Source organism: Trachemys scripta, chromosome 15, assembly GCF_013100865.1.
Source record: "Trachemys scripta elegans isolate TJP31775 chromosome 15, CAS_Tse_1.0, whole genome shotgun sequence".
Lineage (NCBI taxonomy): Eukaryota > Metazoa > Chordata > Testudines > Emydidae > Trachemys > Trachemys scripta.
In genome coordinates this window covers 18,787,599-18,812,898 of record NC_048312.1, presented here as the reverse complement: position 1 = coordinate 18,812,898, position 25,300 = coordinate 18,787,599, and the positions used below count along the sequence as shown (strand labels likewise).

General features: G+C 45.3%; 3 protein-coding genes across 3 annotated transcripts in view; 2 read left to right on the top strand and 1 right to left on the bottom strand.

Moving 5' to 3' along the window:
• The first annotated feature begins 3 nt into the window (after positions 1 to 3).
• Positions 4 to 1,098, top strand: LOC117888217 (testis-specific serine/threonine-protein kinase 2-like). The gene has a single exon (XM_034791450.1). It carries the CDS (start codon positions 4 to 6, stop codon positions 1,096 to 1,098), a length of 1,095 nt encoding a protein of 364 aa, XP_034647341.1.
• Positions 1,099 to 13,201: 12,103 nt separating this feature from the next.
• Positions 13,202 to 14,297, top strand: TSSK2 (testis specific serine kinase 2). The gene is given in 2 exon segments (XM_034791224.1): positions 13,202 to 13,867; positions 13,869 to 14,297. Coding segments are annotated over 2 exon segments (1,095 nt in total).
• A 3,376-nt stretch (positions 14,298 to 17,673) lies between these two features.
• Positions 17,674 to 25,300, bottom strand: part of ESS2 (ess-2 splicing factor homolog) — a 15,010-nt gene continuing 7,383 nt past the window's right edge. Inside the window, exons 5-10 of the mRNA XM_034791223.1 lie at positions 24,858 to 24,975; positions 23,956 to 24,089; positions 23,735 to 23,837; positions 20,245 to 20,354; positions 19,233 to 19,348; positions 17,674 to 18,529 (exon numbers count right to left, since the gene is read on the bottom strand). Of these exons, the coding sequence (XP_034647114.1) occupies positions 18,244 to 18,529; positions 19,233 to 19,348; positions 20,245 to 20,354; positions 23,735 to 23,837; positions 23,956 to 24,089; positions 24,858 to 24,975 (867 nt within the window). The 3' untranslated portion in view covers positions 17,674 to 18,243. The remainder of the gene's footprint in view (positions 18,530 to 19,232; positions 19,349 to 20,244; positions 20,355 to 23,734; positions 23,838 to 23,955; positions 24,090 to 24,857; positions 24,976 to 25,300) is intronic.

Sequence of the window (25,300 nt, the reverse complement as noted above, 5' to 3'; positions counted from 1 at the left end):
ACCATGGATGATGCTGCAATCCTTAAAAAGAGAGGCTATGTCTTGGGAATCAATCTGGGAGAAGGGTCATATGCTAAAGTGAAATCTGCCTACTCTGATCGACTGAAATTCAACGTGGCTGTGAAGATAATCAACAAGAAAAAAGCTCCTCGTGACTTCCTGGAAAGATTTCTCCCCAGGGAAATAGAGATTTTGGCCAAAGTGAATCATCGCGCAATTGTCAAGACCTATGAGATTTTTGAGACGTCCGATGGCAAAGTCTACATTGTGATGGAGCTTGGTGTACAAGGAGACTTACTGGAGTTCATCAAGAGCAGAGGCGCCATCTCTGAGGATGTAGCTTGCAAGATGTTTCGCCAGCTGTCTTCTGCCATCAAGTACTGCCACGATTTGGATGTAGTCCACAGGGATTTGAAATGTGAGAACCTCCTTCTAGACAAAGACTTTAATATCAAACTTTCAGATTTTGGCTTTTCCAGACGACTGACTCGAGATGAAAATGGCAAGCTTATTCTCAGTAAAACTTTCTGTGGTTCTGCTGCGTATGCAGCCCCCGAAGTGTTACAGGGCATTCCCTATGAGCCTAAGATTTATGACATATGGAGTCTGGGTGTCATTTTGTTTATAATGGTCTGTGGATCAATGCCATACGACGACTCAAACATTGGAAAAATGCTAAAGATTCAGAAAGAACACAGAGTGCACTTTCCCAAGTCCAAAAGCTTGACAGTTGAGTGCAAAGATCTTATTTACCGCATGCTGCAGCCGGACGTGGCTCGGAGGTTGCACATAGAGGAAGTTTTTAATCACATGTGGATGCAGGCTCCAAAACCCAGAGTTCCTTTGGCAACTTCATCTGTAAAAGAGGGAGAGTGTTCTCAGAATCTCAAAGAGTTGAAGTCAGAGCACAGACAGGAAATAGAACCCCTGGGGGAATCTAAGCCAAATAGACCAGATTACAAAACTGAGTTTAAAGTAGTGCCCAGATTGGAAGCAGTACCGGAAACAGAGGCTGCTGTTCCCGAGGAAGAGCAAGCAGAAGTTAATGATCTTATAGATCAAATGCAAAGAACGGGGATCAAAAATGATCAAAAATAGTGATGATTAAAGGATAGCCCAGGGTAGTATTTTATCTAGCCCCCAGAGGACTAATTGACAAGACTATGAAGTGAGGAGTATGAAAAGGACCAAAGCAGAAAGACGTAAAAAACAATTTTATGAATTCTTTTAGATCTCTATATTGGTAGCGACATGGCTGAACAATCCATCAATAAATCACTACATTCATAACGAAAGTGTAAATGTAAGGAAAGGAGTATTTTTTTCTCCTAGTCAGATCCGGCTGTAGAATGGTGTAGACACTGCTACAATGCATGGCTTCTTTTGCTACATGTCTCCTGTCACTGTGAAGCTGTTATGAGATCTGTCATCATTTTGATATTTGGGAACGCACTGAGCTGTAACCAGCCTCTGACAGCCTGTTCCCTGAAGCAGTAGAACAAAAAGTGATTGTCTCCTTCCATTAATCGTATCTTTGAGCTAGTTCTCAGTGCCAATTCCTGAAGTCATCTGAAAATGCACAGTTGAACTTGGAAAGACCTCTAAGCAAGTCAGCATTGCCAGTTCTCCCCACATGGACGAATTCAGGCTTAACAAGACCTAGGTCCACCAAAACACTATGGGGCTCCAACTGTGCTTACGTGGCTCCAATGCAGGCAGGAGCATAAAGGTACATTTTGACACAGACTTGCGTCTCTCTGCTATAGCTACGTGAACCCTGCGGGGTTTCATTTTTGATGGTGTCCATCAAATCAGCTCTGTTGTTCAGTTCACGGGGGGTTGGAAGGAAAACACCCCCTGCATGTTCTGATGGAGGCTTGGCTTTGCAAAGACAAACTTCCATCTGAATAGCCACTCCCTACCAAGCTCTGGAATGGCCCCTTGTGAGCACCTCAAGGGCACCTCTTTTCTCCCACCTCTTTCTGTCCTGGGGGCTGCGGTTTGCACCATCAGTGTCATGTAGGGGGGGAAAAACCAAGGTCGAATTCTGCAATTTACAAAACAATTGCATGGGAGTGTCCCTTTGGGCTGAAGAATGAAAGGTTGCCTGGTCTATATGGACAGCAGCACAAGTAGCTGCAGCCTCCCTACCCCAACTCTGCCTATTCCTGGCAGCCCTGACTGTCGCACCAGGTCTATAGAACCAGCCAAGGGATTTTTTTTTATTGATTTTGCAGAATTCCAACATTTATTTGGTCCTGAACGTCGGCCTCTTCATTGGAATTATTCTGCCAAGTGTCCTAGTTCGGTGCAAAGCTGTTCCCATGTCAGGCTTGTCCTATAAAGCTTGACCCATAAAGCTGTAAGGATGCAGCAAGTCTTGCTTCACACAGGATCTCACACTAGCCTAATTATTTTAACGTAATGTCACCTAAGGGGTTTCCTGGCAAAGTGGGTTAATGCTCTAATCTCATCTCTGGGGACCCAGATGCCCAGCCTGATTAAGGCAAGCCTAAAGAAGTCAGATGGGTTCGCTGTAGGTTTGACTATCCACCCACCGAAGCATTAATACAGTACTGGTAATTCTAGTACTGGTTCCCCTTTAAAGATTTCAGGTGGAAGTACTGTACAGTGTGGATGTGGTTTTGTAGACATTGGCACTAGGGTCCCAAGCACATATTAAAAGGGCTGACATCATTCCAGAGGGATGTCTCTGAGCAAAGCAATGCCGGTGAAACATGGACAATATGCTACACTAGATCACTGCCTCACTTTCATAAGAATGAAGAACTCCCCAAAGCCCTTAAAAAGAGTGTGGGGTGAGGAGGAGGAAGGCGGCAAGTTAAAAGCACTGATGCCTTTCCAATGTCCGGAAGGGCATGTTAGAGATAGCAGTGATGTGCCCCCAGACTCCAGCACATAGGCCCATTACTGCTCTGTCTCTCTCTATCCTCTATGGATCTTAGACATTTTTCTGTTTCTCGACAAACTACCGAGGATTATGCCAGGGTCAGCCAGGACCTGCACTCAGCTTGGACCCTTGGCTTTTAAGTACTGTCATCCCTCATGCTGGTAACTTCTCCCTCTCACAAAAGCAGCTCAGACTGTACCAAAACCAACCATTCTAATGATCAGATCCTCTCCAGCGTTCCTTTGGCTTCCCCAGAGATCAACCTGATTGCAACCTACATAAAGTACATGGCGCTTTACATCTTCTGAGAGCTTGTACAGACGTTAATTCATTTGCACAACATCCCTGTGCAGCAGCCAAGCAAAATCACCCCCACTTTGCAGGTGGGTCAGCTGAGGCATGAAAACCTGAAGTGGATCACCCTGGGTCATACAGCAAGTCAGTGGCAGAGGTGAGATTAGAAATCGGATTTGCCTGGCTCCTAATCCCAAATACAAGACACTAGCTCAGAATGCCTTCAGCTCCAGGGGCAGCCCACCACAGAACTAGTCTATTGAATAGATTTCTCTCTGGTTACAGAGCCTGGTTCTGTAGAAATGTTGGCCTAGCTGGGGAACAGCGTTCTGCTTCTCTCCAACTCCCTTGTCATGTGTGATACTGGCAACCGCACCTTTGTATTAATATAGATCTTATCTGGTCTATCCTCCAGTGAGCTGCTTCAGACCTCTGTATCCACTGGCTTTCTACACATCTTCACTGGAACATGTTTTACACCTACATACAGCCCCTTGGCAGTCATCATTCAGGGAGTCACTAATGGCCCTAGCTTAGTCAACGACTCCCAACCCCTATTTCAGTTCCTCTGACATTGCAGCAGCCAACCATAGGGCTTTGCCTACTCTGTTTCGTGTCAGACACAGTGTGATCGCTACCTGCCACTGTGTATTGGCTCCAGGCAGTACCCTCACCTACGCCCTTTCAGATATCACAGGCTCCTACACTGCATTGTCAAAAGCTCTGCAGAGACTAAGTTTAGAAGATGAACGATTACTTTGAGATGAACACAGACAAAACAGAACCGTTGCTTCCCAGCACAGCTGGTCACTGTCTTCTCCTAAGAGATCTAAACTGTGTAATATTGGAGGCACCTGGGAGGCTGTATTGATCGGGCAGGAAAGAAATGATGGTTCATTACCTGTAACTGGAGTTCTTTGAGGTGATCTTTACACATTCACACTCCTGGGAGGCGCTGGCAGGTCCAGTTCAGACATGGAACGTTTTCATAGCAGTGGCCATTGGAACACACACATGACCCTCCCCTCTCCATTCCTGAATGTTCGGAGGGTGAAGCTGTAAAGGAGGGGTGGGTGTGGAGTCCTCTGATGCCTCAATTCCTTCCACCACCTCCTCCAAGTCAAGTTCTAGGAGGACTTAAAGGAAGGGATGAAGATGGGTTGGAAGTGCGACTATGCAGGGTCTAGCTCCAAGAAGTGCAGGTACAGGTAAGGCAGGTTTACACTACAGACCTATATCGGCATAACTGTGTCACTCGGGGTGAGAAAAATCCACACTGCTGAATGCTGTAGTTGTACCAAGCTCACCCCCCCCACCATGTAGACAGTACTAGGTCTCCAACATAGCTAATCCACCTCCCCAAGAAGCGGTAGCTATGGGGATGGGAGAAGCTCTCCTGTCAGCATAGGAGAGTCTACACTAAAGCGCTACAGCAGCGCTGTACACAAAGACAAGCCCTAAGTAACCTTCATTTCTTCAAGTGTCTGCTGCATATTCCCATTCCTGGGGTAGTTTGGCAAACAGTACCCCATAAATGGAAGGTGAGATTCGGAGTCCTACTGACTGGGAATTGAGGTAGTGCTCTACCAAACTGAGCAGCCGATGTAGATTCTAGCTCTAGGGAGTAGTGCTTTGTAAATGTACGTACAGCGCTCCAAGCAACAACCCTACAGATTTCTGCAATAGCAATACATCTATACCATGCTATAATGGAGGCAGCCATTGCTCAGGTAGAGTGTGACCTAATGCCTATGCAGGGTGCAGTAGATGCTAGTTTACACTTTCCGCTGTGCATTAACTGACACTAGTGAACATCTGTGAAGCGACAGCATGACCTTTATGTCTGCACGTGAAATAAAGAGACTAGAAAACTTACAAAATCCTTTACTTCTGTTTAAATCTGTTTGTTCAGTTTTAGAAATGTTATTCCATGAGATAAAATGAACGAGGAAATGCTTATAATGTTGCGTCTAAAATACATTCTATTTGCTGGAGCATAAAAACGCTCTCAACACCCAAAGAACACAGCTTTGACTCACCTGTGTGAGCATGAAATCTAGGGGAAAATAAATACTGGCAGCTTTATCACTCGGTTAACGTGAAAATCACGTACCACTTTGGGGAGGAATCTAGGGTTTGGGTAGATCACCACCTTATCCTTGTGAAAGACGGTGAATGGAAACTCAGCCATGAAGACACACAGTTTACTCATGCCCCTGGCAATTTGCCACTGTAATTCCAAGCACTATTGATTAAAACACCTTTCTACTGATTGAATCCATCTTCTTTCCCTCCCGATCAGAAAGTCTGGAGTGTCATTGTCCTCCTCTGGATCTTTGGACAGCTACTGCCACAACAAGAGAGCTAAGGTAGGGTGCATGTGAATGAATGAAAACCCTTTGTAGGATAAATGATATCACGTGTCAGTATTTTTTGAGGTAGCCTGACATGATGAAAGAGTAGACCACACTGCCTTCACAGGGTGTAGTAGTCCATGGAAGGGTAATCTTATTTTTGATGGAGAACCAGAATGGAAGGTTTCTTCCAGAGTGATCAGCGTCGTCACCCTACAGTTCCAGAACTTATGGACAGAAAAGCATCCTCAGAAGGAGAGGAAGCCAAAGCAATCCCAACATTTGCAACTGGAGCAAGATTCAGCATCGAGTTCTGGCTCCAACTCTTGATATTCTTCCTGAGCTGCAGGTCACTCGTCGTCTTCTGACAGAGCGTGAGGGACTATGATTGGAGAATGCTCCCTGAAAGCACGTGATATTGACAGAGCTGGGAATCTTGAAACTTTTCTGGACCCCTAGTAGGGCAGGAATTCCTGCACTCTGAGAATATGGATTATCTCTGTAGTGCCTAGGTGAGAGCTAATAAGGCTATCCAGGCCAGGGAAGTACCTGCCAATCATGACAGTTTGTTGAACTGTTGGCTGCATGACTGGTGTGAAGCTGAAGGGTCCGGTTTTGTGGAACACTGGGCCATATTCAAGTGCAAGAGGGGTCTGTGTGAACAGGACAATCTGCATCTCACAGTTAGTGGGGGCTAATCTTGGTTGGAGGCTAGCTGGACAAGCCAGGAGGACATTAAACTAGCAACACACAGGGAGGGAGCTAAGAAGGCAAACGTAGTACAAACTCAAACGCAGCTTGTCACGAACAAATTGAACCTATGTGGCAAAGAAAATTGCATAAAGAAGAAAATTTTCAGTTGCTTATATAGCAATGTTAGGGGGTCTGGGTGCCAAGCAAGAAGAATTGGAATTTTCAGTGATGTAGGAAAAAAAATGATCTAGTTTGGCTTTCTTGAAACCTGGTTGGATAATTCAATGATTGGAATGTTAAAATTAGTGGTTATAAACTGCCTAGGAAGCATAGAGGGGTAAGAGAAATGTACACTCTACATTAGAGACACCATCACCTGTTTAGAGCTGTTGATAACTCAGAACTACAATAACAAAACCCAGGAGATAGTACTAGTGGGAGTCGTCACAGACCGCTGAATCAAACTAGAAAATAGGATGAGTGACTCCTTAAGCACCTATCTGCAATGTGTGTTGGGGGGGGGGGGGAAATTGTTTTCTGGGGGATGTCAATTTGGGAGACATAGGCTGGAGGGCTGCTTAAGGCAGAAGTATATCATCATATATAATTTTAAAACACAAAAGGTATTGTGCCCAACATGCGGTAACTGTTTTGGACTGCTTTATGACTGAGCAAGATGAATTAATCACTAAAAGAAGTTGTTGGTTGACTAGGAATGAGTGATCCTGACCTAATTACATTCAATACAGGCAAACAGAGGACAGTCCCAACCAGTAATAAATATATTTGGTGCTTCAAAATGGACAATTCCCAAATATGAGGAAAATTATGAGCAGAATTGATTGGGAGAAAAAAATTAGACTGAAAAATATGAATGAAAATGAACTTAAGAACATAAGAACAGTCATACTGGGTCATACCAAAGGTCCATCTAGTCCAGTATCCTGTCTTCCGACAGTGGCCAATGTCAGGTGCCCCAGAGGGAATGAACAGAATGGGTAATCATGAACAGGTCATCACGAACATCATAATAGCCATTGATGGACCTATCCTCCATGAACTTATCTTTTTTTAAACCCTCTGATAGTCTTGGCCTTCACAACATCCTCTGGCAAGGAGTTCCAGAGGATGACTGTGCATTGTGTGAAAAAATACTTCCTTTTGTTTGTTTTAAACCTATTAATTTCATTTGGTGACTCCTAGTTCTTGTGTTATGAGAAGGGGTAAATAACAGTTCCTTATTTACTTTCTCCACACCAGTCATGAGTTTATAGACCTCAATCATATCCCCCCTTAGTCATCTCTTTTCCAAGATGAAAAGTCCCAGTCTTATTAATCTCTCCTCATATGGCAGCTGTTCTATGCATCTAATCATTTTTGTTGCCTTTTTCTGAACCTTTTCCAATTCTAATATATCTTTTCTGAAATGGGGTGACCGCCTCTGTACTCAGTATTCAAGATGTGGGCGTACCATAGTTCTACATGGAGGCAATATGATATTTTCTGTCTGATCTATCCCTTTCCTAATGATTCCCAACATTCTGTTCGCTTTTTAGACTGCTGCTGCACATTGAGTGGATGTTTTCAGAGAACTATCCACAATGACTCCAAGATCTCTCTCTTGAGTGGTAACAGTTAATTTAGACCCCATCATTTTATTTGTAGAGTTGGGTTATGTTTTCCAATGTGCATTACTTTGCATTTATCAACACTGAATTTAATCTGCCATTTTGTGGCCCAGTCACCCAGTTTTGAGAGATCCTTTTGTAGCTCTTCGCAGTCTGCTTTGGACTTAACTATCTTGAGTAGTTTTGTATCATCTGCAAATTCTGCCACCTCACTGTTTATCCCTTTTTCCAGATCATTTTTTAAGATGTTGATTAGGACTGTTCCCTTCCCCTGGGAGACCCCACTATTTACCTCTCGCTATTCTGAAAATTGACCATTTATTTTTACCTTTGTTTCCTATCTTTTAACCAGTTATCAATCCATGAGAGGACCTTCCCTCTGTGACAGCTTAATGGGGAGTTCTTTAAATAGGGTTTATTAGATGGCCAAAAAGCCACAATTCAACAATCAAGAAATAGGACAACTTTGGCTAAAAGCACATCCTTCTTCAGTGGCAAAGTGAAAGCAGCAATTAGAAATAAAAAAAGCAACATATAACAAATGGAAAAAAGGAGAAATAGCTATCACTATAAATCAGAAGTTATGAAGTGTAGAAAGACAGGGAAAAATCTACAGCTGGGGGCGGCGGGGCTAGAGACAGTAAGGTGTTCTTTAAGTAGATTAGGATCGGCCAGGACAGCAGCGGGTCTTCTGCCACTGCTAGGGCCCCAGGCTGGGATGCAGTGGAGTGGGAGGGCCTGCGTCCCCCCTGCCACCCAACTTGTGGGTGGCAGTCTCCCCCTCTCCCAGGCCTTTTGAGGCTTGGGGCCTACTATTGTTGCTCAGCCCTGACTGAGGGCCTGAGCTCCTGCCTCAGCGTTTATTGCCCTGCCCGGACCTAGGGCCCGGGCTTAATATTTTGTACTCGTTTGTTGTTCAGTCCTGACTGAGGGCCTGAGCTCCTGACGTAGCATTATTACCCGCCCTGAGCAGAGCCGGGCTTACCATGTTCTTCCGGTTACAGCAAGAGCTGCCGAGGGAGACCCCACGGCCGGACGAATTTCCCAAGCTCACCCGTGTGTAGTGAGCCGGTGTGGCTCCCCGCCGCCCCGGAAAGGGTCGAGCCCCGGCAAACTCTTGTACACGGGTATATATTGAATTCCAGTCCACATGGTGTTATGGAAAATAGGTCTCATCAAACAAACCTGAGTTGATTCTTTCAGAAGATTACAAGTTTGATTGATATAGGCAACTGTGTACATGTAATAGATTTGGGCTTTAATAAGGCATTTGACTTACTACCACACAGAATTCTGATTTAAAAAAATAGCATTAAACAATGAGCACACATTAAGGGGACTAAAAAGTGACTGACGGGTCTTTAATAGGGAATCATCAACGGATGGAAGGAGTTTGGAGTGGGATCCAGCAGAGGCCCAACATTAGTCAACATTTCACTAATGATCTGGAAGTTGATATAAAATCACTGCTGATCAGATTGGCAGATGCCACAAAGATTGGTGCAATGGCAAATAAAGATGAGGATAGGGCAGTCATACAGAGGGAAGTGGGCACCTTCCAACAAACTGCATTTTAATACAGCCAAATGCAAAGTTACGCATCCAGGAACAAAGAATGAAGGCCACATCCACAGAATGGAGGACTGTATCCTGGAAAGCAGCGACTCTGAGAAGGATTTAAGGAACACAGTGGACCAGCAATTCAACATGAGCTCCCAGGGGGAGGCTGTGGCAAAAAGGGCTAGTGCAATCGTTGGACAACTGTTTAGCTGCGCTTAGGATTTTCTGGGGGGCAGAGGGGGAGGAGTGGAGATGCGGGGCTGCCCCGCTCCTGCCCCTCCCTCCCAGCACTTCACACTTAGGACTTTCTGGGAGGGAGGGCGAGGGGCAGAGCCGCAGTGCGTCCCCGCTCCTCCCCCGAGCTCCTGTTGAAAAAAAAAGCGCTGCCAATAGGACTTGGGGGGGGGGGCGGAAAGAGGGATGTGGCATGCTCTGGAGAGGAGGTGGAGTGGGGGTGGGAAGAGGTGGGCCTGGAGCGGAGCGGGGCCAGGAAGAGGCAGGCCTGGAGCATTCCCGGCAAAATCCGAGCCTGTTCTCCAGGGAAGCTGCTGCTGCAAAGGTGCTTCCTAGCGTCCTTGCCTGCAGAGAGCTGTGCCTGTGTGGGGTAAGCCAGGGGCACTTCCCAACCACAGTACAGTACAATGCCTTTTGTCTGCCCCGAAAAAAATTCCTTGGAACCTAACTCCCCACATTTACATGAAATCTTATGGGACAATTGGATTCGTTTAAGATTGTTTCACTTAAAGTTGCATTTTTCAGGAACATAACTACACCGTTAAGTGAGGAGTTACTGTACTGCACCCCGTGCCAGTGTCCATATTTTTAAAAGGATTTTGAAAAATTGGGGAGGGTGCAGAAGAGAGCCATAAAAATTAGCTGAGGGCTGGAAAAAATGCCGTACAGTGAGACACCCAAGAGCTCATTCTGGTTAGCTAAGTAAAAAGAAGATTAAGAGGTGATTTGATTTCAGAGAATAAGTACGTTCACATGAAGAACATACCAGACACTAAAGGGTTCTTTGATCTAGCAGAGAAAGGCATAACAAAAACCCATGGCCAGAAGCTGAAGCCAGACAAATTCAAATTAGAAATAAGGCACAAATGTTTAACAGGGAGGGGGACTAAGCTCCGGAATGAATTACCAAAGAAGAGGTAGAGTCTTAATTTCTTGAGGTCTTCAAATGAAGACTGGATGCCCTCTGGAAGATACGCTTTAGCCACACATAAAAGTTATTGGGCTCAATAGAGAGGGAACTGGGTGAGATGTAACAGCGTCTGATATATAGAAGCCCAGACTAGATAATCTAAGGGTTTGGGCTGGCCTTAAAATGGATGAATCTCTATGAATTGTTAAACAGTTCATACATGAACACGACACCAACAAGTACTCATCTTGCACATTTCTAGTGATCTGAAGATATGTAATCTTAACCTTTAGTGGCAGATTCACCAGTATACTCTGGCTGCTTTCTGCCACTCTGGAACACTGCAAAGCAACCCGTGTGTATGGGGCAGGTTAAACTGGGTTTACAGCTGCTCTGCATCTCCAGAGGAGCCCAAAGCAGGTGGAGTGGAGTGGGGAGTACGGCTTGGACTTTGTTTGAGCTATCCAGAATATTTTTTTCACATTTCATTCATATATCATACACTGCACGTACATTTCTAAGATATGAAACTGGAATTTTACTCTATATCACGGACTCCTTCAAACAATAGAACTGTATCATGCACATTAGCTGTACAGAACAGCTGGTGGTTAGTTGAATGATCTTTTATGGCACAGTGGTTCCTTTTCAGAGCATCGTGAGCTGCCCAGTCTATATAATGACAATTAGACATAACACTTATTAATAACTTAGCTCAATTACAACTTCAGTTCTTCAACTGGAGCCTATCCAGGAGGTTTCAATACGTTTTAACAAGATGGACATTTTAAGAGTATGTTATTCTGTTAAGATCGTCCAGGATGAAGAATGAGCTGATAAAGTACAACATTTCTTAAACAGACCATTTACTTGTAAATTCTCAGAAAAAAAACTTATTCTGTCCAAAGAATAAGTGCTGTAATTTTGGGGCTATATTCTTCCTACATAAACTGGTTGAATCCCTGCTTTAAGGGCAAAACTCAACTTTAAGTTAAGTTTTAACCATAACCAGTGCCTCCATATATACACACATAAGTGTGTATGTTGTGTGAGACATATATAGGGCTTCTGATTTTTAGTTTTAACTAAAAAACACCCCCAATATAAAACAACAAAAAGCAGTGCTTATCCCCCAAAACACCAGAAATGGTTACTTGTACCCAAAGACTTGTCTACATGGAGCAGTAGAATGGACTTCTATGGTGTGATCTCTAGAACATCCTAACATGCTGCATCTTACTTAGTTCATGTAGACCCTGCTGGTGTGCACTAAGGGTTCCCTAGTGCACTTTAAAATAGTACTGCAGTCATTAATATATTACTGTAATAAGTAAGGTATAAAATCGACATTATTCATTACAATACACACAAAGAGAGCTCCAATTTTTGGACAAAACTCAAATTGCTAAAAATAACCTCCCCAAAGTGAAATTAATAATCCCCCCCAAAAAGAAGCCCTAGATAAAAGGGTGTGGAAGCATGTATACACACAGACACACACACACACTTTAGCTTCTAGGGGAAAAATCTTCTTTTGTAACTGAAACATTCTGCTGTGGTGCTGGACACTCAGACCACAATCCTATTGAGCTCTGACACAAATGCCAGATAGTGCAACTCATGCATCTAGTTCGGACTGTCCTCATGGAGTAAAATGCAAAAATAAACAGACACAACAAAAATGGCCATTGGTAAATTAGAGTCGATTATTAAAACTCCACATTTAAAAGCAGTGGTAGTAAGCAGAGTAAAGATTGTTTTGATTTATTAAATTTGAAAAGCGCAAAGCTTCAAGCCTTTGAATAATTACAATGGCTCCTGGCTGTGCTCTACTTATTCCAGAAGAGGTTTTAGATTATTTTCTGAACAGGTGATTTTCCTTATTAGTTTTTATGCTACAGCAAATAGAATGTATTTTAGAAGCAATATTATAAGCATTTCCTTGTTCATTTTCTCTCATGGAATAACATTGCTAAAACTAGACAAACAGATTTAAAAGAGAAAGCTGTTCCCTAATGTTGTGTGTGTATGCTGTTCTGTAGACTCCCTTTGTATTCATTTTACTTTCATAAGCCACACGAACAATTGAAACTAATTGAAACTAATCAATTCTCTTAGCCAAGCGATGATCAAAATACAGAATGGAGTAGCAGGCTAAGAAGCATATATAAATAATCAAAGCACAGGAATCAAATACTTTCCATAGCCAAAGAATGAAAAAAAAAAAAAAACACAAAAAAACCCACTTCAATTATTCCTCTTCTCCTCTTGTGAGAGTGAATGGAATAATCATTTTACCAGGATGTTACAGTACAAACAAGGTGATAGCTCTTGTGAATGATGTGCTGGAATGTTGCTTTGGTTCTTGGCTTCCAGTTGCTTTTCAGTAGGTCTGAAAAAAGGCATTTAACCTCAGTAACCCCTAGTAACAGCAGCTCTGCTTTGTGACATCATAGCCCCACATCATACATTAAACAATGCTGAAGATTCTACAGCATCCAACTCAAGAGAAGCAGGGCATCTCAGATGGCCACCATGGAATATATAACAACAGGCTTCTGGCATACGTGATGCACAGTCAACTTCAACTTATGCATCACTTGTTGCCTCTGGCACCATGGATGATGCTGCAGTCCTTAAAAAGAGAGGCTACATCGTGGGGGGAAATTTGGGAGAAGGGTCTTACGCTAAAGTGAAATCTGCCTACTCCGATCGACTGAAATTTGATGTAGCAGTAAAGATCATAGACCGGAAAAAAGCTCCTCGTGACTTCCTGGAAAGATTTCTCCCCAGGGAAATAGAGATTTTGGCCAAAGTGAATCACTGCTCCGTGGTCAAGACCTATGAGATTTTTGAGACATCTGATGGCAAAGTCTACATCGTGATGGAGCTGGGTACAAAAGGAGACTTACTGGAGTTCATCAAGAGCAAGGGGGCTTTGGCTGAAGATGTAGCTCGCAAGATGTTTCGCCAGCTGTCTTCTGCCATCAAGTACTGCCACGATTTGGATATTGTTCACAGGGACTTGAAATGTGAGAACCTCCTTCTAGACAAAGACTTTAATATCAAACTGTCAGACTTTGGCTTTTCCAGACGACTGACTCGAGATGAAAATGGCAAAGTTATTCTCAGTAAAACCTTCTGTGGTTCTGCTGCGTACGCAGCCCCTGAAGTGTTACAGGGCATTCCCTATCAGCCTAAGATTTATGACATATGGAGTCTGGGTGTCATTTTGTATATAATGGTCTGTGGATCAATGCCATATGATGACTCAAACATTAGAAAAAATGCTAAAGATTCAGAAAGAACACAGAGTGCACTTTCCCAAGTCTAAAAACTTGACAGTTGAATGCAAAGATCTTATTTACCGCATGCTGCAGCCAGACGTGGCTCGGAGGTTGCACGTAGATGAGATTTTAAATCATATTTGGATGCAGACTCCAAAATCCAGAGTTCCTTCAGCAACTTCATTTGTAAAAGAGGGAGAGTGTTCTCAGAATCTTGGCAAGTTGAAGTCAGAGCACAAACAGGAAATAGAACCTGTGGGGGAATCTAAGCCAGATAGAGCAGATTACAAAACTGATTCTAAAGCAGTGCCCAGATTGGAGGCAGTACCGGAAGCAGAGGATGCCGGTTCCGAGGAAGAGCAAGCAGAAGTTAACGACCTTACAGATGAAATGCAAAGAACAGCGATCACAAATGACGATGACTAAAGAATAGCCACCTGCAAGAGTCGTTTGCATGGCTTCCGCGCAATTAATGAGTAAGACTATGAAGTTAGTTTTGAAAAACAAGAGCCCAGAACAGGAGAAAGTAAAGTCCATTCATAACAAGCAACTATTTTATAGCAATTCTATTAAATTTTCTTCTAACTTGGTAACCATGTTGCTGAATTGAAGGGTTAAATAAGGAGATAGATTTTCCAAGCCACCTAATAGATCTGTATGCCTTAGTGACATAAGGCCTATGGAGTACTGTCGAATGCTGAAAGAGCTGCGGTGAGTTAAGGTTTCTCATCACCATCTCATGCCCCTTTCACATCTGGGCATTAAGAGTGGCAGCTAGCCCTCTCCAAGCCAGTTCTGTTATGTGCATAGAAAAGAAATGGTCACTGTTTCCTTTCATAGACCAGTGCCGCAGTGGTGCTGGAGTTACTGGGTATGGCAATTTCTCACCTCATTAAGATTTACTAAATATTCAATGCAGCAGCATCACAACAGCAGGTTTGGCAATTTTTTTTCTCCGTTTTCTGATGCAAAGAAATGGATTTTGCTAAACCATGTCACAGTGTAAATGGAGCGCTGATATGCTTACCCATAGGGAAAACTGCACGACTAAGACCCCTCGATTTGTCACAGTCTAAGAACAGGGAACTCTTATTGTTTAAAAACGCAGCAAAGGGGATGCCCTCCCCTTACAAACCATAACTCGGCCTGGAAACGTGCCTCCTGTTAGAAGTAATACCTGAGAGTCCTGTAACTCTAGATTTGCCTCACTTCACTTCACCTTTGTAAATTTGACGGCAGTGTATCTAGCTAATCAATGTCTCCTGTTGTTTGTGAGAGACTCAGAGGCAGGTACTGGATTAATTCACGGAGGAGATGGAGCATTTTGAAATGCGATTGTAAAGCCATAAATTGGCTGGAGGGACTCAGGGGCAGCTGTAGAGTGTGAAACTACTTTGGATTCTTTTCTACCAGCTGCCCAACCTTCAAGTGACCGTGTCCCACTGAACGGTCCCATTTTATGAAACTTTCCAGTGTTACATTAACCATTTAGGAATAACCAGCCTTAACGTTCTTGGCAACCTGAGCAGGGAGATCCGGAACAATGTTAGCTTTTTCCTGGGCATTGCATGGGGCAAATCAGGTTCTGGTTAGCACCACGCCTGAAAGGTCAACTGCTGAGACCCCTTTCCACTAAGGAGAGATTGCAAGTAGCCCCAGTCAGGGTTACAAAAGCCACACTGGACATGGTGCTCACTGCCCTACTAGGAAACGACCATACCGCCCACTCCCACTGGGACAGCTTTGAAACCACGCCAATAAAAACTGAACTACTACTTGAGTTAACAGTAGTTTTTGCATATACTGTAAAAAATTCCCTACAGTTCTACACCAATCCCTGCCCAGGGGATGCTATTACAAACATTTAGCCACCTTTGAGAAAAGCATAGCGATTGGTTAGAATACCTGAGGGAGCTAAATCTTTACTACAGTTTAGAAGCAGGGTTGGGGGAAAAGAGGGAAGTACCAGATCCCTACTAGCCCTCAGCAGCTACAAAAGTGATTGGGAGAGGGGCACAGCAGTGAGGTCCAGGACTCACTCCCCCGACCCTCTCCCCCAGCACAGACCCTGCCTGGGGAGAAGGGGAGAGTCCTGGCAATTACTGTGAGCCGCACTCTATGGGCACTGGTTATAGGCTCTATCGATTCTCAGGTGCTAGGTGTCAAATCACCATGAAGCACCACAGCCCTTTAGCTGCTGGAAGGGAGGAGTTTCCTCTTTTCCCTTTGCTGCAGCCTCCTGGTTGCTGTGAGCCACCAGGGGAGGTGTGTCTCCACTACTCCATATCCTCCTCCAGGCTGCTGAAGGAGCCAGGGAGAAGGAGGGATGAGAAGAGGTGTAGCTAGGGAACTTTCTAGGTCTTCCTTTCCCACCAATCACTCCAGCTCCCACTCCTGCTCCTCACAGCCTTCCCAAAACACCACCACCAGAGTATTCCGAACAGCAGCAGCTGTGAAACTGACCCCCCGTCTTAATTTCATTCTGCTGCTGCAGGGCAGAGCTAGGGGCAGCACTGGCGCCATCTGCAGAGGGAGGAAGGTGAGGCATTGTTTGCATTTGGTAAGCTCTCTTCACAACAGCTCACCAGAAATATTTAGCAAGTGAAAGCTCATGTCTGCCAAAATTAACAGTTTATGCCCCTCTCCCTCACCAGAAAATGCTTCCATTCATTAAAGCAGATTTTTCTAACCCTGAATTGCAACATTAATAAAAATATTTTTCTGTAGCTTTTAGAAACATCTCCCACCCCTACTTTCACTCTCTCCTCAAGCAAACCGTGCTAATGCATCTGCTCAGCACTTGTTGCCGTTGTGGTTATCCTCTGTCAGCTTGACGCTTCTACTGCCAAGCAGAGCAAGGCAGAAAACGCAGCTCACTGAAGTGACTGACTGGGGATCAGAGACTTTCAAGCTTGTAAGGAAAGTTCTGCTTTTAAAGAGAGAGAGAGAGAGAGAGAGACACACACACACACACACAGACTGGCCATTAACAACAAAAAATAGAATTTTTATACCTTGGAAAAGCCAAGTGATCTCGCCAATTCAACTACAGCCTGAGCCAATGGCCATTGAAGTCAATGAGAAGCTGACCACTGAAGTCAGTGGAAACTGGATCAGGACCATATGGAGCTGTGTTGTGGTTCCCTAAGCCACAGATGGTCAAGGTGGCAGCTCTATTTGCAATGATTATATTTGAGACACACAAAAAGACAGGGATGCATTCCTTGTAACCAGAGGCAGTGCGTAGCAATTTCCTAGTGCACAAGAAATTACAAAGGCTGCTGACTTTCCACTTTGACCCCCTCTATATCCTAAAAAAACAAGGCCTCTGCACTTGAAAGGTGATGCCACAGCAATAGTAAATCTCACTGTCCCAGGCTGGCCTCTCCCTCAGATGACTGCATTCAATGTCAGAGCTTTGTAAAATGCCTGTGTGCTTCAGACCAAACACTGATGACTTGTTTTTTCTGCTCAGATTCTAAGGTTTCCGAAGTTCTTTATGACATCTACAACTTGCTGGGTATTTCAGATGCGCACTCACATCCCTATCTCCTGCTGTACTTCACTGCAGGGCAAAAATACTCGCCACGTTTCTGGACTCTATCGAGGAGGGCAGACTAATAGAAAACGTGTGCACTGAAGGCTGCTCCCCTGTGTCCTCAAAGGACTAATGCTCGCCATGGGGCCTGTTGGACACTGAAGAGTGCAGTTTAAATGGATAGAAAGTTAGAGAGGCTTTCTGGTATTTTGGCTCTTTTTATGTAGAACTGGGATTGGAAGAGGAAAGAATACGGAGACTTGCCTACATCTCTTCTTTACTCAGCAGAACAGCATTTCAGCGGAATGCAAGTCATAAGCAAGGAAGTTTCACACCTTGGTTCAGGCCTTAATACAAAGGCTCGCTACACTTTATAAATAGACACATCTGTACAGAAAGAGAGGCACTCAAATGCAGTCAGTAGGGTCAAGCTTTTTAAAAAACCGAGAAGAATTACAAAAAATATCCCAAATATTTCTGGCTATTTTCCAAAAGTCCACGCCCTTTTATGCTATTTCTGGAAGCGTCCTTGTCCCCTACCGATTCTGTGTAACACGTCCACATGGTACTAAGAGAAATTATACCACACTAGTAAATATTCTGCTTCCAAAACGCATGTCGCAGGCTGCTCCACTCTTGTTCTAGTAATGGCATGTCAAGTGCGGGAACTATGCACTACTCAAGGGCAGAAATGGTCCCAAATCCAGCAACTGTTCGATCACATTCTAGCAGCTTTAAGCAAATGCCCCTGGCTCCTGGCAAAGTATACTGCCCTCAGCTTGCACACAGCCCTGCACAGCCAATTATGCAGCCCTCTGCTGGTGAAGATGGTAGTTAGAAGAAATCAGATGCCTTTCGTCTTTTAGGGAGCTGCAGCAGGTTGTCTGTGATTGAAGCGGGATCTTGTGTTACTGGAGTCTCAGAGACAGTTCTAGGAGGTGGGGTGCTAGTGGGTGTGTGAGACCCTCCTGCTGGGGTCTTATATCCAGGGGTTCCTGGGTGTGCTGGAGAAGGGGTATAACTGGCTCGCAGGGCTTTGTCAGTGTACTTGCTCGCAGTCCTATTTACTAGTCGTTGCAACGCTGGTGACATAGCTGGACTCAGTCCTTTTGGAGTGAGGCTGCAATAGAAGCAGAGTAGTTTTAAAAAAGCAAAAGGGCTTTTTAAATAAAAAGCGATGCTGTGTAGCAGAGTACACAGAGCACTGAATAGACACAGCACCTGCCAGGCCCTGCAAACTCTGACTCGCACACTCCCTTCTCCTTCCACTCCTGCATCACTTGAATCATTCAGAGCACAGCTCAGGACAGAACCTGGCCATTCTGCTCTTCTGGCAGCAATGCCTGAACTCTCCCCCCTCACTTGTGTGGTTAAACCTCAGCCCCGCTGTCTCTCTCTCTCTGATTAATAACAGGAGCGTCTCATATGCGAGCAATGCTCCCTGGCCTTTTCTTTGGGTCCATTGAGTCTTCTCCGTCCCCACCACAAACAATCAAGGCCTGGAACTTCTCTGCCTTTTGTGATCAGTTGGGGCACTTACCCTCCTGGAGCAAGGGCAGTTTGGCCTGGGAGGAAAGTTCCCAAAGTACATGCCTCTCCACCATACTGCCAACAGCCTTCTCCTAGAAACTGGGCTTATTCACATATAAAGTCTCTTCCCAGCTTGAGTGTATCCATTCTTGCATCTCAAAGCCCCTCCTTCTCCTGATCCTTGTACTCCTTCTCCTAACCCAAATGCCTTTCCTCTATGCATGCTCTCTTACTAGACAGCACTTGCTATTCTCCCCCACTGCCAGGGACAGTTTACTATGGAGAAATCTCACTTGGCCAAGTTTTCCGTGACTCTTCTTAATGCTTCCTGTTTCTTTGCTCGGTTTTTAGCAGCTGCCTCATTGGCCATCTTGAGTCCTAACCGCTCTCTGCGCCCAGGCTCCAGGATCTGTAAATACACCAAACCAGGTAAGTCTCCAGGCTGCTAACCAGTCACATTCATAGCTGGAGTCCAACCCGTAAGGATCTACATTAAGGATGGGAGGGGAAGAGAACCCACTCTTGGCTTTGCTGCTATCTGGACAGCCAGAGGCAGTTGAAGATACAGCAGGATCTCCAAGCTGAAAATCTGTGTAACAAAAGTGGTAAAACAGTAACTGCCTCCTTGGCTGAGCCGAACTCTGGCATTTCCTCCTGCTGTCTCCCCTGAACAAAATGTGTCACCTCTGTTTTACCTTAGCTCTCATCCAAGCCCCAATCACTGCTAAGTTCCGGGAAAACCAACCAACTGCACTGCCCAGGTCTGACAAAACAGAGACAGAAAAGTTCCACTGCTGCTACCTCAGGAATCACATTCAAAGATCCTCACTGTCTCCAGGTAGGGAATGGGAGACGTCCTGCATCTAAGGTGAGATGCAACTAGTAGAGCCACACCACCTCCCCAAACTTCACTGGACTCAGATGTCTCAGCTGGTGGTGATGGGCCAGCAGGACGAAGCTGGAAGGAAGCCACCCAGCAGGGGAAGTTTGATTTAAGGCTCCCTATCTACTTATCGATCAAATCACAAAAATGAGACACCCTCCTCTTCTCCAGATTCCTGGAGAACCCCAGAATATTCGACCCCCAACCTCAGGATGCCTGGGATGGATCATGAGCATTAGGTGGCTCATGGCCAGGCATTTTATCCAGCTAAACTCTACCCATAGGACCTAGATAGCCAGTACCACAGCCAAGTCATAACTCTTACAATAATCAATATTAATCTATTAGTGACTCCTCCCCTACCCCGCCACCCAAGTCCATGCCCCCAAAAAATCTGAGTGATGAATTCTGACATGGAATACCTTAAAGGCCGGTCCAGGTGTCCTGTCCACATATGGCGTTTCTGACCCATCTACTCGTAATGGGGTGCTCTCGATCTCTCCCCACGTCATAAGAGGAGAGTCATTGACACCTAGCAACAAGTTAAGAAGTGTCAGTCTGGAATGCAAGACATTTGTAGAGACTGCAACATGCAGAACATCTGCCCTAACACCGGGGCGGTCTTCTCCCCAAAACAGTAAACAGAAGCTGGTTATGAAACAGCATAAATCACTGGTCACCCAATGGAACAGCCATTACTCCAGAGACAATCACACTCACTATAGGAAAGAGACACCATCCCTTTAACAATAGCTAGAGCTGCAGGGCAATTCCCCAGAGCCTGATCTGGTAGCTGGCTTGTCAGGATAAACAATAGGATCTTCCACCGAGCTGATTTCTGTTGTAGAGAAGATTTACACCACGGAAAGGATCTGCACTGAACATGCCAGCTGCAGGCTTTGCCAGGTGCTGGAAAGGATGCAAGGCTCCCCAGTCTTCAGTACGAATGATGAAAAATAAATGGTTGCAGGAAGGTCAGCATAAGATCAGTTAGCACGCAGTAAAAACAGAGCCCATTAGATTCAGAGAGGTCATTATACAGAATCCACGATACAGATCTATTCGAAGGGAGGGAGAGAAAGCGGTAGGGCTGAGGGAGACTGGGAGTGGCGATAATGGATTGCAAAATGAACAGGAGCTTGCAATGCACTATGGATCACAGAGACTCTCTTTGAATCAGAATGGCACAAAACCCCAGCGTGTTGTTACTGGATCTATCCTAGTACAGGGGCTGCCCTTTGGATGAGATGGTGAATCATTACCATTCTGAACTGGCCTCAGCCACTGACCCACTGGCTCCAAAACAGTCCCTTCCTCCCCGTCACGCTCACAGATTTCCTTGGTTTTCTGACACCCTGCACTGGATGAAAAGAGACGGGCCCAAACTCAAGCACCGATGGCAGAAAACAAAGGCTGATTCAGACAGAATGAAACAATGAATTCCTCAAAGCCTGGGCAGAGGCTGTATTACCTGCCTAGAGAACTTCCTATCAGCCTCCACTGAGGCTGCCAAATCTCTCCTAAAGAGCTATCCAAATGCAAACCACATCATTAATCCACCTACAACCTGCATTAGAGCCGGGCACCAAGTGCTCTGAAGAACTCTCTTACTTTGCTGAAAAGATCCCACACATTCAGGAAGGCTTCTCAACCAGCGTGGATCCACTCTGCCTGCACCCATCAGCCCACCTGCATTCCCAGAGTTCAGGGCATTCACTCACCAAGAGGTTGTGGACACCCTAAAGGAGTCCCAACACAAGACTTGTGAATCTGACCCACACTGCTGCAGGCTTGTTCGTGACCGTCTTTCACAACAGTCCCGCTCCTGACCAAAACAGCCAGAGCTTCATCCAGAGACAGAATCTGCCCTTCCTCCTTCAAATACAAAGCAGTCCTACCAACACTGAAGAAACTCACCCTGGATACTTCAGTCCTAGTCAAACCTCCCATTCCTGAGCAAGTTTACAAAGAAGCTAGCCAGAGACCAACGACTAGCTCATCTAATTGAGGTCAACGGTCTAGACCCAGCACAATCTGTCTTCACGCCAGGATACAAAACTGAAACTGCCTTTAGTGGCTCTGCTGGATGATCTCCTGCTGTCGCTGGCTAGAGGGCAGAGAGACTCCATTCTCCTCCTCCTGAACTTCTCTGCAGTGTTCAACACCGTTGACCATGAGATGCTATGATCTCACCTGAGAGGGGTGGCAGGAGTGCAAGGTAATGTGCTAAAATGGTCTCAGTCCTTCCTGGAGGAATGCACCCAAAGAGTAGTGAAGGGAAACTGCACCTCCTCTACTAGACCCCTCACTTGTGGGTTCTACAAAGATCAATTCTCTCTCCAGACCTTCTCAATATCGACATGCAGCCACTAGGTGAACTGCTCAATCGACATGGACTCAAGTGCCACTAACATGCAGAAGACTCACAGCTCTCCCTATCCTTCATATCACACGTCCACATCACTAGCACAACGACGGCCCAGTGCTTGGCTGAGATCAGCTCATGGACGAAGAACAGCTGGCAGAACCTGAACAAAACACAGGTGATGCTGCTGGGCAGAGAAAGGGATTTTGAGGAGTTTGCAGCCATGGTGCAATCTCCTTTGATTGATGCAAAATTGATCATGTCAGTCCACAGTCTAGGAAGACTCTTGGATTCCTCACTGACTCTGAACTCTCACATAGCAACAGCTGCGAGTAATGCTTTCGATCCTCTCTAGTTGGTTAGGACACTCTGTACCATCCTGGCAGACAAAGACCCACCCTCAGTTATTCATGTCTTCATCACTGCTCGGCAGGACTACAGCAACGTGATATATCTGGGCATGAAACCGAAACTCCAGCTAGGACAAAACACTGCAGCACGTCTCCTCAGCAGCACAGGTTGCTGCAAGCACATCGCACCTGTCCTCCGCTCTCTACACTGGCTTCCCATAGAATAGTCGATCAAGTTCAAGGTCTCAGACCATATCTTCAAACCGCACCATTGCCTGGGTCCAGCTGATCTAAAAGCCCGTCTAAAGCTCCAAGCCAAAGTCCGTGGTGGACAGCTTCACTGCTCTGGCACAAGGGAACTCTGCACAACACAGGTAAAGCTTGTCGGTACAGGAGACGGAGCCTTCTCCGGGGGTGGCCCAAGACTGTGGAATGAATTCCCTCCAGAGCCGAGGACTATCACAAACCTCCCCGCTTTCCACTTCAAGTGCAAGGCGCATTCCTTTGACGTGCCTGCTCCAATATAAGCACGTAGCAACCAGTATATTATTTATTTAACCATTAAAAACTGAAGGGAAAAAAAAAAAAAAAAAAGACAAGACAAAAAGCCCTCCCAAAACATGACATTCCCCCACACACTTCTCCCTCTGGGAAGAGGACGACAGAATAAACAACACGTGACAGATGTGCTTAATGCGCTACTGGAAGGCACTCAGCTCCTTTAGTGATGAGTACTGTATAAAAAAAAAAATCTATATAGAATAGAACTGCTCGCGCGGGGAGAGAGGAGAGCAGTAAATGTCTGTGAAATGCTTTGAGATCCTTGGCTATAGGCACTAGAGGACAATCACCACCAGAAAGTTACAAGTGCCATGCTCCCCTCAGAGTTCCCATAAGCCTTTCCTAGGATGATTTAGTCCATTCAGCCCGAGTCCAGCGAAGCGGCATACAGCTCTCAGAGCCTCCCGAGCCCAGCATCGTTTCGGTCTTTGGACTGAGATTTAACAGAACACTAAGTTGGCATATTCTCTACCCCAGAGACCCATTGGCTCAGCAGACATATAGAATGAAAGTCAAAGCTGCCTGATTAAAGAAGCATTGACTCCTAGGGTGGAGTGTATATCAAAAGGTCAGTGGAACAGGTCAGCATTGCAAACTACTTTGCTTTTACATCAGAGCAAAAAAGTCTCCTCTTACCAGGGGCAGGAGAGGGGGTGGCCACAAATCCATATCCATTCACTTTTGGAGACTCCTGGGGGATCAGCTCCTTCCCATCTGGCCCTACTTTGCCCTGTTTGTACTAGAACAGAAAAGTTGGCATCAATTAGGCGCATTCACCACGTTCAGTTCTCATAGCTCATGCACCTCTCCCAATTAAGGGTATTTCGGTCACAAGCCTGTCCTGTCTGTAAACCAACCTGGGCATTGAGGGCTGCTGCCTGCTGGAGCTGGGATTTGCTCACAGCTTGGCTGAATGGATCTCTCAGAAAGCGGGTGTTTCTATGGACAACTTCTCGAGGCTTCTTAAACACATCATCCTCATCGGGCACACCTGGAATGGCAAGCCAAGGCATCAAGGAAAGGGCTGAGGGCCCACTAACGGGCAGGCTGACCTAAAGCCCCAAACAAACACACAATCTCAGTGGTCAGTACACAGTTCTGCAAGACGCAATGTACAGATGAAATTATATTTTGCCGTTTCCACCCATTTAAAATAAAGTTCACACTAATGCAGTTAGGTGTCTAACCTACCGCCTGAAAAACAAGGACAAATCAAGGCTACGTTAGAAAAGCAGGATACACACAAGAGTTCCCACATTTCACATGAAGGCTATTTACCATGCATTTGTAGCCAAAAAAGGCATCTAGGCCCAGTCTGGGTTTGTTAAAGGGTCCCATTGCCTTTTAGACAGCAGCCAAGGGACCAGCAAACCCCACGTATACAGAGCTGAGTAGGACGGTAGGAGGAAAAAGGGGAACTGAAAGTGCTCATTAACAAGGCAAACCCAATAGGAAGGAGCTATGACTCCTGAAAACAAACACCCACTGCAGTGTGGGGAATGAGCGACAGGATGACAAATGGCAGCCGGGGCGAAACGACGCAGAAATGACGTGGGAAAGAATGAAACTGAGCAGATCCCCGCCTTGCAGAAGGAAAAGCTGCAAAGTGCAATCTTACCACAGTGACAGCAAGTCAGACACCCGAACAAGCGTTGGGGAAAGCAAAGCTGAAATGCAGGTGCTGTGTGGCATCCGCCCACCTGAACTAGTGCCTGTTTCCAAATCTGCTGATGCCTCTGACAGGGACAGTTTGCTTTACCTGCTGGGTAATACATCAGGGAATTCTGAGCCTTGTACTCCCAGGTCTCCACACCAGCTTTCCCGCTCTCTAGTGCCTGCTGCTCTGCTGAGGGAAGCGCCAGATTCTCAAGTCGTCGCTGGAATCAAATTTAAAACAAAGCCTGAATTTCAGATTCTCATTTCAGACTGAAAAATCAGCTTGATAATTCATCTCCTTGTTGCTCTGCTTTTCATCTCTTACTTCTTCTGTCTTTCAGAGGAGAGCAGTTCAGAGATTGGATTTATTTGAAGAGACCAGATACTGTATAGCAGTTGTATCAGAGGGGTAGCCGTGTTTGTTGCTTTTTACAGATTCAGACTGAGGGTCCTGTGGCACCTTTGAGACTAACAGAAGTATTGGGAGCATAAGCTTTCGTGGGTAAGAACCTCACTTCTTCAGATGCAAGAAGAAGTGAGGTTCTT